Source organism: Lepidothrix coronata, unplaced genomic scaffold (genome assembly GCF_001604755.1).
Source record: "Lepidothrix coronata isolate B3197 unplaced genomic scaffold, Lepidothrix_coronata-1.0 Scaffold111, whole genome shotgun sequence".
Lineage (NCBI taxonomy): Eukaryota > Metazoa > Chordata > Aves > Passeriformes > Pipridae > Lepidothrix > Lepidothrix coronata.
In genome coordinates this window covers 2324991-2345200 of record NW_016690291.1, presented here as the reverse complement: position 1 = coordinate 2345200, position 20210 = coordinate 2324991, and the positions used below count along the sequence as shown (strand labels likewise).

At 37.2% G+C, this 20210-nt stretch overlaps 1 protein-coding gene across 2 annotated transcripts in view; it reads right to left on the bottom strand.

Annotated features, from left to right (window-relative positions):
* STK32B (serine/threonine kinase 32B) overlaps positions 1–20210 on the bottom strand; it is a 176900-nt gene that overhangs the window by 53265 nt on the left and 103425 nt on the right. For both annotated transcript variants that reach the window (XM_017824497.1, XM_017824498.1), the window contains exon 5: positions 5075–5112. In XM_017824497.1, coding sequence (XP_017679986.1) covers positions 5075–5112 — 38 coding nt within the window. The remainder of the gene's footprint in view (positions 1–5074; positions 5113–20210) is intronic.

Here is a 20210-nt window from a genome sequence, read left to right as displayed (position 1 = left end):
TTCAGGTGGATGAGTTATGCTGGAAACCTTCATCTTGCTAATCAATATCAGAGGATTAAATGAGATACAGCCCCTGAAAATTGTCTATGGGTAGGATAAGGACCAGCCCTAGTGCAGACACACCGGTACATCTTTAGTGGAGATGTCTCTTAGATATCAGTATACAGTAATAATGCTGCCAGTTCTGGTATTCAGAAGTTAATATTGGAGCTCAAATTATTAATTTTTGGGTGGGTTTCTTTCATAACATTTTTCTTTTAAGGTCAAGATTGCTCATTGGCTACATCTTTTGATTTTGCTGTTAGTTTTCATATGAGAGCTGAGATGTAATCAATGAAATAGAGTTTTAAGGAAAAATTTGATGATCACAAAATAATATAATAATTTATAATAAGTTACTATGAATGCCAGATTCAATTAGCCTTGCTCACTCATAATGAAATTATTTTACTGAATAAAATCATCACTATCAGATGCAAAAATTCAATCTACAAAAACCGCAAACCCTAAAATGTAAACCTATAAAATGTAAATCTACAAAAACCCTAAAACCTATATAATGTAAACAGTCCTGTTGAGTCTGAAAGTGTAATATTATGTGATTTCAATATGGAGAGCCATCAGGAAACAGTTTCAAGACTAGAAGTAGTAATCATTCCGTGAAATTAGCAGGTAGGGCCTTCAAAATTAATAAACACATAGTGAGTCTTCACATAATCTGTTTTCAAGCTAAGAACCCTTACACAGGATGTTAAGGATGCTAAAAGTTCTCTTCACTCAAGGAAACACCAGAAAAGATCTTGGAAAAGAGCAATGAAAGTTATTAAATATTTGGAAACCATAACCAGCTCAGGAAATGCCTCAGTAACAAAAAGCTGGAAGCTGGGTGAGCACCTGGGGAAAGTACCACCAAAACTAGACTCTTTTTATATCCTACTCTGTCATGCATTTCTTGGAGACTCTTGGAGATAAGAAGCTCAATTAGATGGGTCTTTGATCCACTGTGGTTGTTCTTCTGCTCTGAAACTGAAAGACTGCGTACCTGTAACACCATGGCAAGCGAGAGGGGCAAAACTTCTTCCTGATGAGACATTAAAAAGGCTGAGGCTCTTCTGCTGACAGGAGAGTGTGGAAGCAGTTTTTGAATATCTTGAATATTGTGATTCTAAGTTATTATTCATCAAGTCCTGCAATTCCAGAAGTGGAACTTTTTCCTTTTTTTTTTTTTTTTTGCAAGAAGAGCATTTTAAAATGCACTAAAGAAAACACTTTCCCTTCATGAAGGACAGTGAACTTCTACAATTTGTTGCTCCAGGAGCTTGTAGAGACCAATATCAGCCACAGCTTAAAAGCGGCACTAAAAAAACTCATTAACAAAGATTCATCCACATTCTAAAGGGAATATACAGAGATGGTCTAATATCCTCCTACAAAAATTGTGGGTGATAGGAAACACTGAAGCATTTGACAGCCAAGTGGCAAAAGGCATGTTCCATGAATAGTACCTCCTCTTGCCACCAGTTGTGACAAAATGCTGGCCAAGGTCTTGGATCTGACCCAGCAGGGAGTTCTTCCTCAGGGAAGAACTGACCAAGCAGGGATCTTGCTGCATCTTATGAAATGACATCCTGGAAAATTGACTGACAGGAAATCAAACCCTTGCAGATTTCCTGTTAACAGACTGTAATAATCGTGTGGTCTCTCTGTACAATGCAAAGCCTGAAAGAAAAAGTAGAGCCCTGCAATTTCTGCAGAACAACCAGAAATGTTAATTTAAATGGTGCTACCAAATAGCTATAGAAAAAATGTTATCATCTCTGAAAAAAGCCAATGTACTAATCTGTTTGCCACTGCTTGTTTTCTGCATTTAGGAAATTCTACATCCATTTAGACATCACAGTTAATTGATCATGGAAAGTTTTAAAGACATCTTTAATTTCTTTGATATTTCACAAAAAAAATACAACACGGACCAAACTTGTCAGATTCCAGTTCTAAATGCTGCCATTTCAGTTATATGGTTCTAAACCATTAAAATGAACAGAATAGTAGAGGAAGCGGAATACTGTCTTTAGGAGAACTACATAATGCTTTTCTCTGTACAATACAGTAGTAGTAGCTGTCCTGAAACACTAGGTAGTTCCTTCAGTTGAGACTGGAATAGTTCTATTTCAGATGTATGTTAGCAGAACAGGGCACTGCTACCAAATTTAAAGATTAGTGTTAGTCATAAGAGGAAGAGCTTTCTGGGAAAGCTGAGAAGGAAATGTAACAGAGGAGCTTTATGGACAGCATTCATTTCCTTAGAGGTCTGATTCCAGTTCAGAGACTGAACCCTGAAACCATCCCTACTTTCTCTCCTCAGAGGTGGGATGGGGAATCTTTCCAGGAGATCGTGCAATCATCCTCTGACAGAGGCTGAACACTTTTTTAAGCAGCCGATTATCCCATTCTCGTGTAGCATTACGCTATTCCTGTTAATCAAATATTTATTTCCACTAATGCATCAGAACCTGGGCTCAGCAATGTTGAGATGTGGCTGTGCTGAAAAGTATATGGGAAAATTCAGACATTTTGAATATGTTGTATATGTTTGTTTTTGTGTGGTTTTTTTTTTTATTATTTATAAATTAGGTCAGTCATTTTTAAGGGTTAAGAAGAATCTTCCATTTTCACTACTTCTGTATTCCTGAGGTATGTTCTCTAAGCAATACAGATAAATTGTAGTGAAATTAGTTTCAATGAGCAAAAATATCTGTAATATATATTGTTGGTATATGTTATGAAAGTCAGACAATTTGACTGCTTGAAGATGTAACGCAATGTGAATGGCGTAAACTACATGTTGACTTCAGCCAGACTAGGTTTCTTCAGCGAGGCCAAAAGAATCTAACTCACTGAGACAAAGTCTCAGTCAGAAATGTTGTGCATATCCAATTCCATGATATTTTATGTAAACATAATTTGTTTAATACACTGTAAGAAAGACCTAGGGCTAAAGTCAAGTGTATAGGAAACTGCTGTGCCATCTCAGAGGCCATGGGCTAAAATCAAGTTCCTTCCTGTGCACCTGGTTAGACTCATATTAGGTGAATTTGTTATGCTTCCTCTGCAACCTAACATATTTGTGGTGCATATATTCAGCATATTTTTCCATTAAATGAAATCTGATGGTTTTGTAAAAATGATGTTATTATGTTGCAGCTTAATCAGAGCTTTTAGGAACTTCAAGGATAGCATTCTTCTTGCAAAATATACATCTGTAAGGTGTATATCTATATCCTAACTCAAAACTTCTAGATATTAGTCACCAAAGAGAAATAAATACTCGTGTATAGTGAAGACATCCAAAATAAATCATATGATCTAGAACACCTCTATGTGTTTCAGTTATCTGTAAAGTAAGCCTGTGGTAATGAGCACAGTACACACACTTGTCCTACTGATATCGCCCCATTTAGTGAGTTGAAGTATGTGTGTAGACCCTTTTCCAGGTTCAGAGAATTCCTTCTGCCAAACACATAACAGGTCTTTTAACCTGTTTGAATCCATGAGCCGATCAGTTCTGCTGGCCGAGATCCATCTGCACATCTGGAGAAGCATGTTTCATTGCTTGTCTGCAGGTGTGCTATGAGGGAGCAGCATTCTGCTGCTTTGAGGAAAAGGGGCCATCCAGCCCAAAATTTCCAAGCTGCCTACAGATAATTTTGTTGCTGAACACCTTATAATCACAATAAATGCCTTCATTTTGCAGCATAGTGCTCATGCTCATGTAGGTTTTTCTCTATGATACTTGAGGCTTCATAGGAAAACTCTCACAAGAGGCTGATTTTGTTCAGTAATTGACCTTGGTGAGGGGCAAGGAGAGATGAGGGTGACAGTACTTCAAAGGCTGTCAATCAGAGATTAACATACTCATGCTCATTTTGTGTTGCTGTTGACATCTTTAATTCACCCAGGACTTAAAGACAAGGCATTTCTATTTCATGCTTATTTGCTGATATTAGTGTCTAGAGAACATTAACACTTATGGGTCTCAAACATTAAATTGCTGAAGTTCTAGATGTTTTAAAACTCTAATATTACTTAGCTTCCATGTTCCCAGGGACAAACTTCACCCTCGCACAATGTTACCTCTTTAATCAACTTTAAATTGTATACCCTGCAGCTCTGCAATAGATTTTGAAACATAACACTATTGTTGGCAAAATTTCAAGATTATATTTTCTCAGAGATTATCTGCTTTTAATCAATTTCTGAAGTGAACAGAGCACAGGACTTTCCCACAGTTACAAACACACATCTCCTTTTTCCATTTAGTCTTTTTCCTGTATGTATTTCTGTTCTAACTGATAAAAGGTTAATGTCCTTTTTACCTATATTTTCTCATTTTTTCCTATCAACAGTTGCATGAAGATACATGAGGTCTTAGCTAAATACTTCTTAGAGAGTGTATGTGTAAAATTAAAGAAATTGGCTGGGTTTTTTTTCATATCACGCCTTTTATATTTGAGAAAATGGAATTTACACTGGAAGTTCAAAACTCTTTATGTTGTCTAGTTCTTTTTTAATGCTATTTAAGCCAGAACTACATATAGAGGCACTAAAAATTTGCAGAACTAGAGACAAATTTCCAAAATACATATCTAAATTTAAGAAAGTAATTTTGAATACCTACATGGGAAGTAACTTGCTATGTGAAATTTCTTACCTCTTCAGAAGTTCTAAAAGAGTTAATAAAGTACTTGGTACAGTTCTACTGGTAGGCACCTAAAAAGGGATTATGGTGGTGCACAGAAATCCTGTTAATAAAAATGTTAACTTCTTTTTATCAAGTGTCCCTGGTGATCTCAATTCATATTAAATTCCTTTGTTTTCAGACCTGAAGTTTCAGATCCATACATTTCTTTTGCAGTAGGAGGGAAAATTACAAAATCCACAGTGTTCGAGGGACTTTGCAGAGAAAGTCCAGATTTAGATAGGAATTCAACATCTGAAGCTGATTTACAAAACATGAGCATGCTGCTGAGATCTCAAGAACTAGAGATTCTGAGAGAAAGCAGTCAATACTCACCATGTTCATCCAATAGTATGTTGTCAGGTTTGATGTCCCTGGAAAATAAGGAAAGGAATGCATTACATTTCATACCCAAAGGAAACCTGCAATTTTTAAATTTTTCCCATCTGGGTATGAGGGATAAGTCACTTAAACTATTACAAAACCAATGAAAACCATGTCATATGTAAAGGCAAATGATTTTTATCTACATTCCTATTTCCCTGAGAAAACATGCATACTAAAGAGGCTCTCTAGGTTTCCATTTGTTGTGGTTTTGTTTTCATATGGTTAGCATTGACATGGGATTGGTTTTCAAGATTATGTGATTTATTCTTTATAACAGTGGGAACAATGAGATGGAAGATTTGCATCTAGAAGGTGCCTGACTGCTTCAGGGACTCCATACCTCACAGAAATAATTTAACTGGAAACATTGGTGGTTTACCCTGTCTGCCAGACCCTGCTAATCTGCCACACTCGCATGGTCACTCACACACTGCAGAGTCCTGTGAGCTATCTTGTGCTAATTGAGTATGTCTCCTGTTAGTCCCTGAATCCCCACTTGGCTGTCTGTACCAGCAGGTACTATGCTGTTAGGGAAATGGTGAGGGGGAAAGGGAAGATAAACATTATGACGGGCTGAAGCATCAGCTCAACAACGTCCTTCTTGGCACAAGAGAACAACATTGCCCTAGAGAGTTTCACTTTCAGGATCATTTTCCATTGACCTAAGTTCATGCTGCTGTCAGGAGGGATGGAGACAACTTTTCCTCACCATTGTCAGGCATTCCCACTCTCTCACAGGGTCCAGCATTATTGCCATTGGTGTGGACCTGTTCTGGGGGAAATTCATCGCTTTTGCCAGCTGAATCAGTCTGTGGTTTGGCTCACCCTGGGGCTTGGCTCACCCTGGGGCTTGGTGAGTGTGATGTGGCAGTGTTGTGTGGCACTGCCTTGTCCCTGGCAGCTTGCACTTCATGCAGTTTTGAAGCTGTGTTCTTTGGTGTGGCACTGACAGAGTGGCAGAGGCATCAGTCCATCTTGAACAAAACTTTTGCCCCTTGAGCTGAATTTTCCCCTTATCTCAAAAGACAAGGCACCATAAACTGTCAAAATAAGCTGTTGAATAAGTCTGCAAAGGGCACTCCAAACATTCCCACCTGTTTAATTTCTTTTAGACAATGGATGACTTGATGGCTTGATTATTCCAATTTAACCATTTCCTAGGAAAGTTTTTTGCCAATGTGCCCATAAATGGAATAAAGAAAAAAGGAAAAAGTTGCAAAAAGAAAATATGTTACACCAGAACATCTTTTTTTTTTTTTTAAATTTTAATTACAGAAGGACTTCTCAAGTAAACATCATACAGGAATAAGATAGCAATAGCAATTATAATATATATTGTTTGCACGATATGAGCTTAGTCATCACTCAAACTCTAAATCCTTGTTGACAGAAGAAGGAAGCTTACACCTTCCTTAGGATTCTGGATTCCACACTTTCTATTCTTCTTGAGAATCACATGACATTATTAAGTATGCTAAGATTATGTTTATAAGTCATGTAGCAGCAGCTGGGGAAACATAGGATAAATAAGAAATTAGTTTGAATAATTCCCTGGACATTTGGAAATAATGTAGGACGCATATGTGTCCATGTAAGGAAAAGGATTTCACTATGAATTACCATCTGGAATGGAAATTTTAAATTATCCCTGTATTTCAGTGGGAAATACTGTATTTCTTTTGCACAACTTACAGGCTACCTATAACTGTCTGATTCAGTAGCAGTACTACTTATGTGTAATATATAGGGAACATCTGTCCTAGAGCCTATTTCACCCAAAACCTTCCAAACTCTGACTTGTGTCTTTCCTGTCCCCTGAAGTCACTCGGCATAACATTTATCATATCAAACACTTTCCTTCCCTGATTTCATATGGGTCAAGCTGTGAGTTACAGGCAAACTGTAGGAATAAATATCTTTGTTTATATTATAAAACTTATCTTTGGTTGAAGTATCATAGGAAATTCTATGTATTTTTATATCCAGTGTTATATCTAACTTCTCAATTGATGAGGCAGGTTTTAAAAGAGCTAGTGTTCAGATAGTATCAAATATATTTGCTAGTGACAAAATGATTTCTGGTTTTTGATAACTGTTTTCTGATAAGAGTTGGAATTGTGATTTCATGTGAAATAGTCTTTGTAGCTGATCCATCACTTGAAGATACAGCAATGACTTTCAATGGAAGTAAGCATGTCAAAGTTTTGACAGTTAAATTAAATATTTTAAACTTTGCCTTCACAAATTTTAACAAGCACAAACTGACTGTACTTCTTACGTGGGTAAAAAGGTTGGGGGCACACACAAGTACACTGGGGCCTTTCTGCACCTTCCTAAAATGAGTGATACATTCAACATCACTGCAAACTCTTTTCCCACTTAAAGAAAATTAAAATTTGGAATTATACAATCACTAGTACTTCACTGAGAATAAAACTGATCAAAAGGAAAAATTCAGCTTTATGAGCTACTGCCATATGTATAACAATACAACACGCAGGGATTGCTCATTACAAGACTGTGCCTTTTCTATCTCTTTTTTTAAGATGAGTTCAAACAATTTGAATATCTGCTATGGTATTGCATCATTAAATAGACCATACATTTTTATAGCCACCAGAAAAGACATTGACAAATCCACTTGACAACTGTATGTATCATCAAATATATTCTTCATGCAGTTTGCATCTGTAATGCTCAGAAAGTTTGAGTGGTAAAATTAGATCTGTGCTTATCTTTCTGTGACTAATTCAGGCAGTGGCTGATACTTGATACAGATGTGCACAGAACATAAAGCTTTTCCTACCTAAGGGATGTTCCCCACCGTGGGCACTGTCAGCTTTGCTCATTTTGCTCAGAGGCAGGACTGTAGCTGGGGGCAGATACCACGGGGTGTATTGCTTTGCACACAGCAGCCCAACCCCTCAGTCCCTGGGGCAACATGATAGACTCATAACCATGCCTCTGATCTCAAAACAGGCTGTTTTAGACTGCTTTTACAGCAAGTAAAAGTCATGGGCTAACTTGAGAGGAGGTAAACAAGTTCCTTAAGTAAGATGCTGCTGTTTTGGGATCACATGCCAGGAGACATGCACAATGCACAGATTCACGTTGCAGGTGACAAAGGAAAGCACAGGGTCAGCGTGAAGGCTGTGCCTTCCAGCAGCACTGTTGTGTGCTTGTCCCCCGTTTACAGCATGCACTAAAAGCTCTGTTCTGCAGAGCTAGCTTGTTGAAAGCTCCGAAGACTGCAGAGGAACGAGGGCACTGCTCTGCCCTTCCACTGACTGCTGCCAGCTAGGTACAGGGCAAGGATGATTCAAAATGGTCAAGGGGAAGAAGTGTCAGGTCTGGGTGCATTGGAAGTTACTGGATATATTCAGAACTGAGGGCTTCTGGCGTCTGTTATATTTAGTTCCTCTAAACAAATACTCTATAAAAATTCATTAAATAGTAAAAACACTCCTTATGTAGAAAGGTGGATTTAAAAGATAAAAACTCTTTAGTTAAGCAGTTTAAATTCAAATATATTACATAAGTGAAATTCTGTTTTGATTATGCATCAAGTTTTCTGAAAAAAATTTCCCCTTAGCAAGCATGTTCAAACAACAGGGTGTGAAATTCAGCACCTTAACTTCAGGGTTTTCCTGTTATGCGTACCCCTAGCTAAGAGAACTAATTGAAACACTTCTTTCATAATCCAAATACCTTGAACCAGCTCATAAGAGAAATTGAAGGACTTTTGCAAGGAGCCAACTCATGGTTTGAATTCAGAAGAGCCCTGGACTGCTCTCTGGCCATTCACCAAGCAATGACTGACAGAGCTATGACAGCATCCTTGACAATGATTTCATAAACACAACTTTCTCAGTTTGTACCAGTGCTACTCCAGCTCCTTTTATATGCAGAAAAATCAGAGCAACATAGAAATAAGAGTAGAGAAACCTTCAAAGTCTTTACTTGATGACAGGACCAAGCATGACTAATATAACAGCTGACCCAAGAAACTCAGAGGTGTGGACAGTTGAGAAAAAAGCTGTAAAAACACAGTTTAGCTGCCACTTATTGATATTGTCTGTGAACCCATTTCTGGCTTTCTTCATTGCCTTAGCTACAAATGTCAAAATAAATTTGCCTGAAAGATGAAAGTACAGTAAGAAGGTGCTCCATATAATTTCCAAGCAGGAAAGAATGATTAATAATCCACTTGTATATTCTGTAATATCTGGGCTGAGTGGGCATCCCATGCTTGAAGATACTCTCTCTGTACACAGTAAAACCCTGTGTGTGACTCAGCTCATGTTCACCACATATGCCTGTCAGAATGTCCTCCCTGAAAGGCTCACAGTTATAATAAAGGACATAGGTTCAAGAATCTGTAGTTCTAGTTACCATTTCCATCAATGTTTCTTTCTGGTGTTACTGAGTGAAGTAAAAGCAGATTTCTAAATCAAGAAGTGGTAAGGTCATGCAGTCGTCACTCTTGTCGGTTTTCAAGACCTGACTGGATAAATCTCAGGCAACCTGATGTGATTGGAAGGCTGACCCTGCTTTGGGCAGAACATCAGACTGGAGGTCCCTTCTACCCTGAATTAGTCTGAGTCTATGCAAAATAATGTATCCAAGTTCAAAGCCCCTCATACTTATTTCCCCCCCCTTTTGGCTACAAGGAAGTTCATAAGAGATCTAAGAGACCTGTAAGAGATATATATGTGGAATTTAGTGAGTCTGATATAGTCCATAGCAGTCGGAGCTAGTCAGATCTTCCACCTCAATTTCAATTTTGTCATGGGGCTTGAATGCTCATGAAGAAAATAGTGGGAATAAATAGCCTATCTTCAATATGAAATGAGGTTAAAACTGAAATACCCTGCAGTGCAGCTCTGGAGAGGTGTAACACAATATTTATTAGCTATGTAAGTGGTGAAAGAATGAGGATTACATCGCCTGAAGAAGACTGAGAAATCTCAGTAGAAATGAGCAAATCTAGGTGATTACATTGCCAGTGTCAGATAAAATGACAGAAATTGTATATATACATCAGAAGGGGAGAATCTGAATTGCTCATATGGATTAATGGTCATACATAACCTTTCTGAGGACACACTTTTTGTGTAGGTCAATTAATTATAGAAAAGAAGACTGAAAAACATGTGATGATGCCATTTGCTCTAAAGCTTGAAATTCAACAATCTCCAAAAAAATTTCCTTTGTACTACTGAGGACCTTGTAATTTTCATCTCTATTTTTATGGACTGGACTTGAAACATCCATCTAGAAATGAAAGGATTATTGCTGGTGAAGTCAACTATGAATTGCCTGATTTTCTCAAGGAAAAGAATTAATGGCTGGTTCATTGCCTATCACTCCACACTGATTCTATTTTTCTATAACCTACTAATTCTTACTAGGTTATAGAATAATATCAGGAAAAAAAAGGTATTATGCTCTAATTTAAAACAAAGGTGTGTCCTTTGGGTTCCATGATTTCTTAGCACCTGAAAGAAAACAGTCAAAAAAGAAAAGATCTTGGGAAAGGCTAAACAAAAAAATTCCTTGTGACTAAAGAATAAATGGATTAGGTTGCTTAGTTAACAGAAGAGATCTGTAAGATGCAATACAACAAATAATAAACGGTATCTAGATGGTCAGTAAAACTTTTCTATTTGCTTTTGGAACATGAATGTGGATTCATATTCCATAAAACTGAAGTGAACAAAACAAACAGGGTTTGAATTATACAAGTGAGAATTAAACTCAAGTTGATCACTACAAGTCATAATTGCATAAAGATGCTTCAGAGGCTTAAACAAAGATTTAGCCATTGATGTGGATAACAAAACAACCAGCTAGAGTTCCTCCAGCAAAGGTTAATCTAATTGATTTAGGAAAGCACTTCTAAGGCAAGTACAGGCACTGTCTTCCCTTCACCTTTTTGAAACATATCCAAAATAACACCAAACATAAGATCTGTGCTTTCCCTTAAACCTGTGAGAACTGAAAAACTATCACTGTCCACCTGTTTTATTCTTCTTTCGTATTTTATAGAAAAGTTATAAACACCACAAGCTTGGTTTCTGCCATGTTTATACTTGTGGGTTTTTTTCTTTTGCCTGCATTTTCTCATTTTATCAAAAGATTTCAAGTGTTTCTAACACAGGCACAGCTGTTCTTTGCCAGTTCAAACAGCTTTTTAATGTTATCAGAGGAAATATTTCAGCTATAACAATTCTGTATGGGTCTGAATTCACAGCCCTTTATCTGGTATCAGCAAAAAATCCAAAGTACATTATTTCAGCTTTGTGTCTGACAGATTTCAGTCTTTGCCTTGCTGGCTCAGACCAGGATCTAATGTATTATCAGATTTCCATTCTCTTGAGCTTCTAAAATCCCACAGTAACTTCTATCAGCATTTCAGTTAACAGCAGTTTTACCAGCATGACTTATAATGGAGTATTTCCACTTTTTAATGATGATTGGTTTTCTCAGAACGAGGACCATTGAGGCTTCAGCTGTTCATTAACCAAAGGCAAATTACAGAGAAAATTCAGTTCTGAAATGAAATGAAGTCTTAGACTTTTAAAAGCAGCTCTTGCCTGCTTTTATTTGAGTAGACAGAAGACACGTACTCACTTTAATTCAAAGGACAGAATCTAACATATGAACAAGAGATGTGAGTTGCAAAAAAGGAAGTTCAGGCCGGATATAAAGGAAAACTTACTGTGGGGACAGACAAACAGAGGAATAGGCTGCCCAGAGGGGTTGTGTGGTCACCATCCCTGGAGTTTTTCAAGATGTGACTAAATAAATGGCTGGGAAGCCTGGTCTGGAGTTATATCTGATCATGCTTTGAGCAGAAGTTTGAACTAGAGAACTCATGAAGTTCCTTCCAACCTGAATTTTACCTGTGATGGTTTATATTCAGACAAGTTCTGCAGGGAGCAAAGAGAACTTTCTCCACCCTTCAGATCATGAGCAGTAACTGAGTAGCTTCCTATAAACCCCACTGGGCACTGCAGCCCACAGGCAATCTACTCTGGGGGCAGTGGCAATGCCTAGAGCAATAAAGCTCCAAGATATGCTTTATTGCATACAAGATATGCTTTATTGCATACAAGATATGCTTGTCTCAGTCTGGGTGACATGAGCCCATATTTACATGTGTATCACTGAAAATTCATTGGCTGACAGTTAAGGCAGCCTATGTCCTTGCAGAACTCTAAAGGTTTTATTTTCTCGAAGATAATTTCAAAACGTCCAACGGAGAAATTAAATTAGATGGGTTTTGCATTCTCATAAGGATGCAAAACAAGAAAGATTCAGACAAAGGCCCTTGATATCAGTGGAAGGATTATACTGACTTCAGTAGACACTGTTTAAGCTCTAGTAAAGGTTTTCTCATACGCCTTTTAGTGCTGACAATCTAACTGTATGTGGTTTAGGATAAACCTTGAAATATTCAGTTTAAAGATTTTTTCTTAATTATTCGGTTCATTTCTTATGTTATTTTTTTTCCCTTATGCAGAAATAGGCATCTGAAATTTTTCACGGGGAGAAAAAATTTTGTTATGATCACAGAAAGTCACACTAACTAGTTTTTAAACTACAGTGACCTTCATGATCCTCTTTGCTTTCTCTTGTCAAGTTACTCCCAACAGTCATGACTGAAAGAAATGATTGGTTTTATTACTGGATACAGAGAATGCTATATGAAGACTAGAAGTCTGCACTGACTATTAGATGCAAATGCTAAAGTCTGGAACACAGTTGCTACCCTTAAAAAATACCCAAAGACTTCTGCATAGCAACATGAGGCCATGCAGAGATAATTCCAATAACCTCAGTCTACTGAGTAGCTGATTCTCTCAAATATTAAATTATTCTCAATTCTTTGCTCAAACCCCATTTATATACTGCAGAATATATCTGACCAGGTTTTATTTTTTATTAGTTTTTTTTAGATTTAATTAGTCACACCAATGTTTCACATCCAATAACTAACATATACCTGCCATATAAAAACAAGCTAATCTGACACGAGCCGTTCCAGATAATTTTCATTAAGATTAATATTAGGTGTATAACAGTTCTTAACAGCCATAAAAATGGCAATGAGTTGGGAAATATAATCTTCCGCTATGGATTATTTGAATTCACATAAGACATCACTGTATCAGAGCCCCAAGTGAACCATATAATATATTATAAAGGGTTTCTGCTGGTTACGGAAAGAAATGTGAACAAATTTTGATTTTCATAGATAGGGACCTTATTTCCTTCCTATTTGATATTACATTCACAAATAATACAATGTCCAAGGTGTGCTGTTCATAAAGAAAGTGAATGCACACATAGTGAGGTTTACATTAGATTAATTTGTTGAAACTTTGGATAAAGGAAAAGTCAATATATATTGGCCACTGTACAGCCAAGCCATTAATTTTGTCAGAGGTGTTTTGCTTCTATAAGGGCAGCACAGAAATGAGGTATCCTCTAGAGCTGAACTGTGCAGAGTACCTACCAAGAGGGTGTGCTCAAGAAACATCCTTAGAGAAGTTTGATGCATCCTTTCTTACTTTTATCAACACCTTATCACTCATTTATCTTTTTAGTTTTTCGTTCCTGACCAACATCCTTCCTAGTTTCAAGAACTGTTCAGTGATATTAAAAAAAAATCATAGTAAGAATCTCAGAGTTCTTTACTGTTACTTACTGTTAGATTAATGAGAATGAAAGACTTTGACTGCTCCAGACCTCTGATTATTTGTTCACAACCACACACTTAGATCTCTCCAGTAATTGCTGGCACTTACTGTCCTTTCATAAAGAGATCTTCAGAGCCTTCTCTTCCTGCTCAAATGAATGTTATGATGAGACATAGCCATGTGCATCACTGTAATTTTGAAATTTAGAGAATTCAGTAAACCTGGAAATTAGCTGAGGAGATGTGATATTAGATTATGAGAGATCTGTAAACAAAAGTAACCTCTTGTGGATGCTTATTTGTATGAAACTGGATGTGTTTCCACCAGGCACCACATCTGACACCCAGCAGAACAACTAAGTTCAGCAATAGGCTTTCACAATTCATGTTGTCTGACTGAAACAGGAATGATGAAAAAGTGTCTGTTAATAAAAGCCAGTGGCTATAATGTGGACAGCAAATGTAGTGATTGAGGTGATAAAAAATTAAAGTACCGATCCTCATCTTTACATATTTAAGCTTGGGCTAATTCACTCACAACCACAGAAAAGTTACACAGATAATTTATTGTTGCATGGCTTTTGCTGATCTATTTATAGGAATAAATAAAAAGGAATGCACCTTTTTTTTTAGCTATTTCTCTCTTGAGTAAGGAGAAAACTCTAGCACAGCAGAGACTCACTAATTCTGCTTGAAAACAAAATAAACTTCTATTTTTCACCAGGATGTTCATGCATACATTTATTTTCTGAGAAGCAAAGGGAACAATAATTCATTCAATCAGCCCAGTCATTCCCATTTGCACTTTCTGGAGCCTCTTATGCACAGATGATTTGCAATGTCAAAGGGCATCACTTCCAGTGTCCTGTTCTAGTCTCAAATAATAATTGGTCTATGTTCTATCCAGGGGAAATTACTTAGCTAACCTCAGCTTCATCAAAAAAAAAAGAAAAAAGAAAAACAAAGTCTGCATGTTAAACTCCAAATAAGGCATCAAGCCATATTTGTATTTTTGAAGTGATTTAGGAGATACAGTTTCATAAACATCAACTTAGAGTAGATTTTTTTTCATCCATGTACATGGATAGATAGTTATCAGATGTCTTAGAAAAATTAACTCTCCCCTTCAAGAGATTTTAAGACTAACAAACATTACGACTTGAAAGGTAATCTGATTTTTTTACAGTGTTTTAATAGCTTTTTGACATTTTATTTAGATGCTCAACTCTCACAGTACTCATTAAGGCAACTTCTAAATCTAGAAACAATAGAATTCTACAGAATTCTGTGTGAAAAAAAGAGTAAATGTTTTAGGATCTGAAAATCATTTCATAAAACTGAAATATCTTTGACAAGACTCTGTACATGCCTTCTCAAATAATACATTTATCACCAATCAGAAAGATGTAATTTTGTTATTATGCAATCTGTGATGGATTATTCATGAACCAGACATACTTGACAAGTCAGTAGGCCTTGGGAAATAAATCTTTTTATTGTGTCTTTGTATTTAAGATCTAATGTTTGAAATCTGTTGTTTTTCTCTGAAATTCCCATTCCTGGAGCTTTATGAAATTAAAAAAAAAAATCCAAAACTATTTCCAGCTATTTATCTGGTAGTATGCATTCATATGATCCTAATCAGAATCCTATCATCCATCCTATTATCACACTTCTGAGCCTTTTCTTCCTGTGTGGCAACAAGACCATTTGCTAGTCTATACGAAAGATATAACTGCTGTAATAATTATGACAAGTGAAAAAGCTCTCAGTAATGACGGCCTCTGACGACACAACCTCTTCCTATGTATCCTTAAAGAGTACCTGGACATCAGGCTCAAGGCTTGGGCCTGTAGTGCCTAAATATGTAGAAACAAGTTACTGTGATGCTGAGTACAGTGTTGCCTGGGTTTCCTTTCTAGTTTAGTACTATTTTTTACCAGGTGTCCATGACAGTGTTGGATTTTCTTAGCACTTGTACTAGTCAATTTTATATAGCTCTGAAAATAAAGCTATCAAAGAAGGCACCAAAACATGTTTATTTACAAATGCCTTAAGTGGAACAAGCTTGTTATTTTCCAATTTTATCTCCATTTGGAAATACACAATTATGAAAAGATCTTCAATTCTCTACTTATAGCAATAGGTGGCAGTAATGATATCTACATTTGTCTGGATGGCCAGTGGGCTTTGGAAACACTGTATTTGTCAGTTTTAGTTTGGATAAACAGCCGTAGTAGATACTGTTATCCCAGGTTGAAGAAAATGACCTTTTTAAAATACAGGAACTCTATACCTAGCCTTTCACATTTCTGGGTATATATAGCCAGATAACACTCTTCTTTGGCTAGGTTCATCTCCTGAATTTGCATAGATGCTAAATTAAAATAAAAATATTAAACACAGATGATTTCATTATATCATTCTTCCTGAAGATCCAAAATTACTTTACCATCAATAACTATATCCTGCAATAGCAAGAAAAATAGACAAAGATTCTTAAATGTTATAAAAGCTAGAAAGATTGTCAAGTAAAAATGTGAACCTGTACTTTGTCTCCTCTGTGCTGCTTTGCATAATGTCTCAGAGACTGGAATTGGAAAATACCACTGTAGCCTTGTAAACTGAGCTTTTACATAACAAAGCCCATATACTGTTATCCACGATTTGTCTTTCAGACACAGTGGTTCATTTTCAAGCAAACATTTACCAGCACAAGCAACTTGAGGGCAATCCAATGCCTAGTTTTCATTTTGCCTGAAGGACTCAAAGCGATGACAAATGTGACACTTTCTTTGCTAGAACTGTTTTCTAGAGTTAACACTGGACATGAGCACAGCCCTCAGACATTCGAGTAGCTCTGAGGGGAACCTTAAACAACAGTCAACACTGCAATGATGATGCCAAAATATCACCACATTTTAAATTAAAATCTTTTTCAGCCAAATGCTTCTTCACATCACATGGAAGAATCATGCAGAGTCCCCACATAGCAGTAATTTGTCAATAATCTCACAGCTGACTAATTTTTTCTGTGTTGTAGAGTCAAGAGACCTTCTGTGTGTACAAGTATAAGGGTCATACACTATGTATGAATCAGCTTTCAAGAACGGGTGATGCCTCTGATAACCATGGGAAGAGCACAACTCATTAGGTGCTAACTGGAGTGTGGCATTTGGAGAGAATTATGTGGTCCAGGAGGAAATGTATGCATTGCAATGGGGATGTTTCCTTCCATGATACCATGTAGAGAGCTTTTGACTAGGAATAAGGGGAGAATGTACTCAGTGTGTACTCTGCCAGCAATTGCAAGACTATCAGTCTCCTTACAGTAAAAGGCAGGCATAGGCCCTCTTCCAATTTTCACAAGCAGAAACCCATGTGTGAAACTAAATGAGAGAAGAAATGATTATATTTGCCCTCTACCTAAAGACGAATCAAGAAAGCATTGTTACTGATAAGCACATCTGGTTTTATCTGTTGTAAAAAGCTAGCTCTTTAAGTGTGGTGCTTTGTAATGTCTGAAATTCATATAGCTGCTTTGTTTTTCACTGCATGAAATACAGAATAGATCCATTCAGATGTATCACATCTTCAGGAGTTCACTCAGTTTATCAGACAAATTCAAAAAGAAAATATACAAAATTCCAAACGCACAGGTGTGCTTGTCAGCCACTGTTTGTAGTGTGTAATTACTGCATAATATCCCTAAAATTTACCTTAAACCCTCTATCAACGTCTCTACCTAAAAGTCCATGCACCGCCTGTAGAACAACAGTATCGACAATAACATTATCACATTATTTAACAGCTGTTTCCTCCATCAGTACCAGAGTGCAGCTAACTACAAACAACATGGTTGGTAACTAAAGTATGGTTCAGTACAGTGGACTTCACGAGCAGGCTAAGGGTGGTGACAAGCCCCAAGAAGGACTGCAGACCAGCAAGCAGGAAACAACCATGCCAGACTGTGTTATTCAGTCTGATCTGAAACCCCAAATGTAGCATAAATTTTGGATTTGCCAACATCCTCACCACTGCCATCACCCACTATAGTATTTGGGCCTTTTATTCCTCAAACTGACCACCTGACATCCCGTAATATATGCAATCAGGACATAAAACCAAGAAGAGGTTGAATATATTCCACGATCAAGTGAGCTTTGGTGTTCTGTATATGCTTCCCCCTCTGGGTTGTGTTATATATTTAATGTATGTAAAGGTTAGCTGCAGTAGACCAGGATGGGAGGTGTAGAGTTTATGCTTGAAAAGAAAATTATATTTGATGAACGATTCAAAAACTGATCTACCACTACCTGAAATGTTGGTATCATGTCCCATGACACTTTTCTATGTCGAGCTTCACCTATCTTGGAAAGGACTGTAATAAATTACTTGTAAGAGTAACTTCAAATGCTTTTAAGAAGGAACGTTTACAAACAAACTCACAGAGCAATAAATATGGGTATTACTGCAGATTGTTGTTTAGTATAGATGAGACATGACAGGTTAGATTTGACTGAAACCACAACTCCTATTTCAGTACACTACCCTTTTGAGAAGTCTCCCTATCCTAAGAGATGTCAGCAACATGTTGCTCGTTGCTTGAAATCAAACTGCCAAATATTCCAAATCTGGATAAGGAATTATATATTGGCAATATTGTTTGAGCCCACAGAGTGTGGTGCCAACATCCTGGTCAAGATTACTAGGCAAGAATATAGTCGGGGTGAAGGTGTGTTTAAACTAGGCTCTGTGCAGAGAAACTGCTGTTACAGTAGCTGTTTGCACTGAAATGATTATAAGGATTATTCTTGCTATTTATTGAAGTGAAAATAGAGAAGGGATTCTGTTCTCAGGTTAAGATGCTTGGATTGGGTTCTATTGTGAATTAGGCATCTATATATACATTTATAGTCAATGAATGTATAAACAACACTGTCAGCAGATTGTAAAAGCCATTCAGATAACTGCCTATTTTTAGATGAGCTGAATAGCTGTTTAGATTCTGTTAGCTGTGTTGACTATGTATCCACTTGTTTGGACATACAACTAAAAAAGTAGACTCCTGCATTTAGATCTTGGTGAACTGTGGACTAAGTTTCTAAAAACAGAGGAAAAATTTTGCATTCTGTGTGGAATTATGAAAACAACTGGGGATGTTCTCAAGGCAAATTATTGCAAGGTGTTATCACAGAGGCACAGGCAGGTGTTTAAGCCTCAGTAGGAGTCACGCTTCTGGTGCTCATTGTCTTGTTTGACGTCATCTCATACCACGAACAACGCAATCCTTCATACATGATTAATTGTGCTGTAGTTAAAACACCTTGCACGCTCAAGAATTTTTTTAGTTGCTGCCATCAAATAGAACATCCTACTCATTTGCAGCATGAAAGCCTCTGAGGCTCTGTATTGTCTTTTATCTGTGTGGGGTTTAGACAGAGATGTCTGCAGAAGGACACCAGGGGTTCGTTCCTCTCTTCCCTACAGACAGGGGGCCTTCACAAGCTCAGCTGTTTGTGGCACCCAGGGAACCTGACACTGCCACACGGAGCTGTTTTTGCACAAATGGAGCCACATTTCATCTCAAGGAGATAACATTCTGTCTCACGTGAGGAAACTGGTGACCAAGTGTTTCATAGGAGGGAAGAGCAGGCAACGACTGAGCCCCTTAACTGAAGAGGTCTGATATATATGTACAAAAATCTTGACAATTCAGGCTTAATAATTCCATTTCTCAGCTTTAGATCTTATAAGCTATTCCTTTTTGGCACTCTATCTTCCAAAAGCAAATATTAAACAATAGTGATAAGATAAAGGACTGTTTGCTGGAAATGTACTTCCTTAAATATATGCTCACAATTCTTAGTTTCAGCAGTAGAGGTACTCTGGGACTCAGGGAAATAAGCTGGTACTTTAATTAGTGTTAACTCTCTTTACATATGTAAGTGCATGTGTTTGCATTGGGGTGCATCTGTAGAGCATTTCTGTGGCTGAGATTTGCAGAAGAGAGCTGAAGGAGCACCACTGGGGGAAAATTCTGCAGCATCTCAAATTAAGAGGCATACTGTGCCTCTCTGTAGGTTTTAAAGATGGAATTCTAGATAACTAATACACTTAATTAGCATAAAAGCTGAGATATGCAGCATTCTGGCAATAGGTTTCCCACTCAGCAAGTCTTGCTAAGTGACTATATTAGTAATTGTTACTGATTACTAACAATACATCAATTATTGTTTATTGACTGACAATAGGTTTCCCACTCAGCAAGTCTTGCTAAGTGACTATATTAGTAATTGTTACTGATTACTAACAATACATCAATTATTGTTTATTGACTGACAATAGGTTTCCCACTCAGCAAGTCTTGCTAAGTGACTA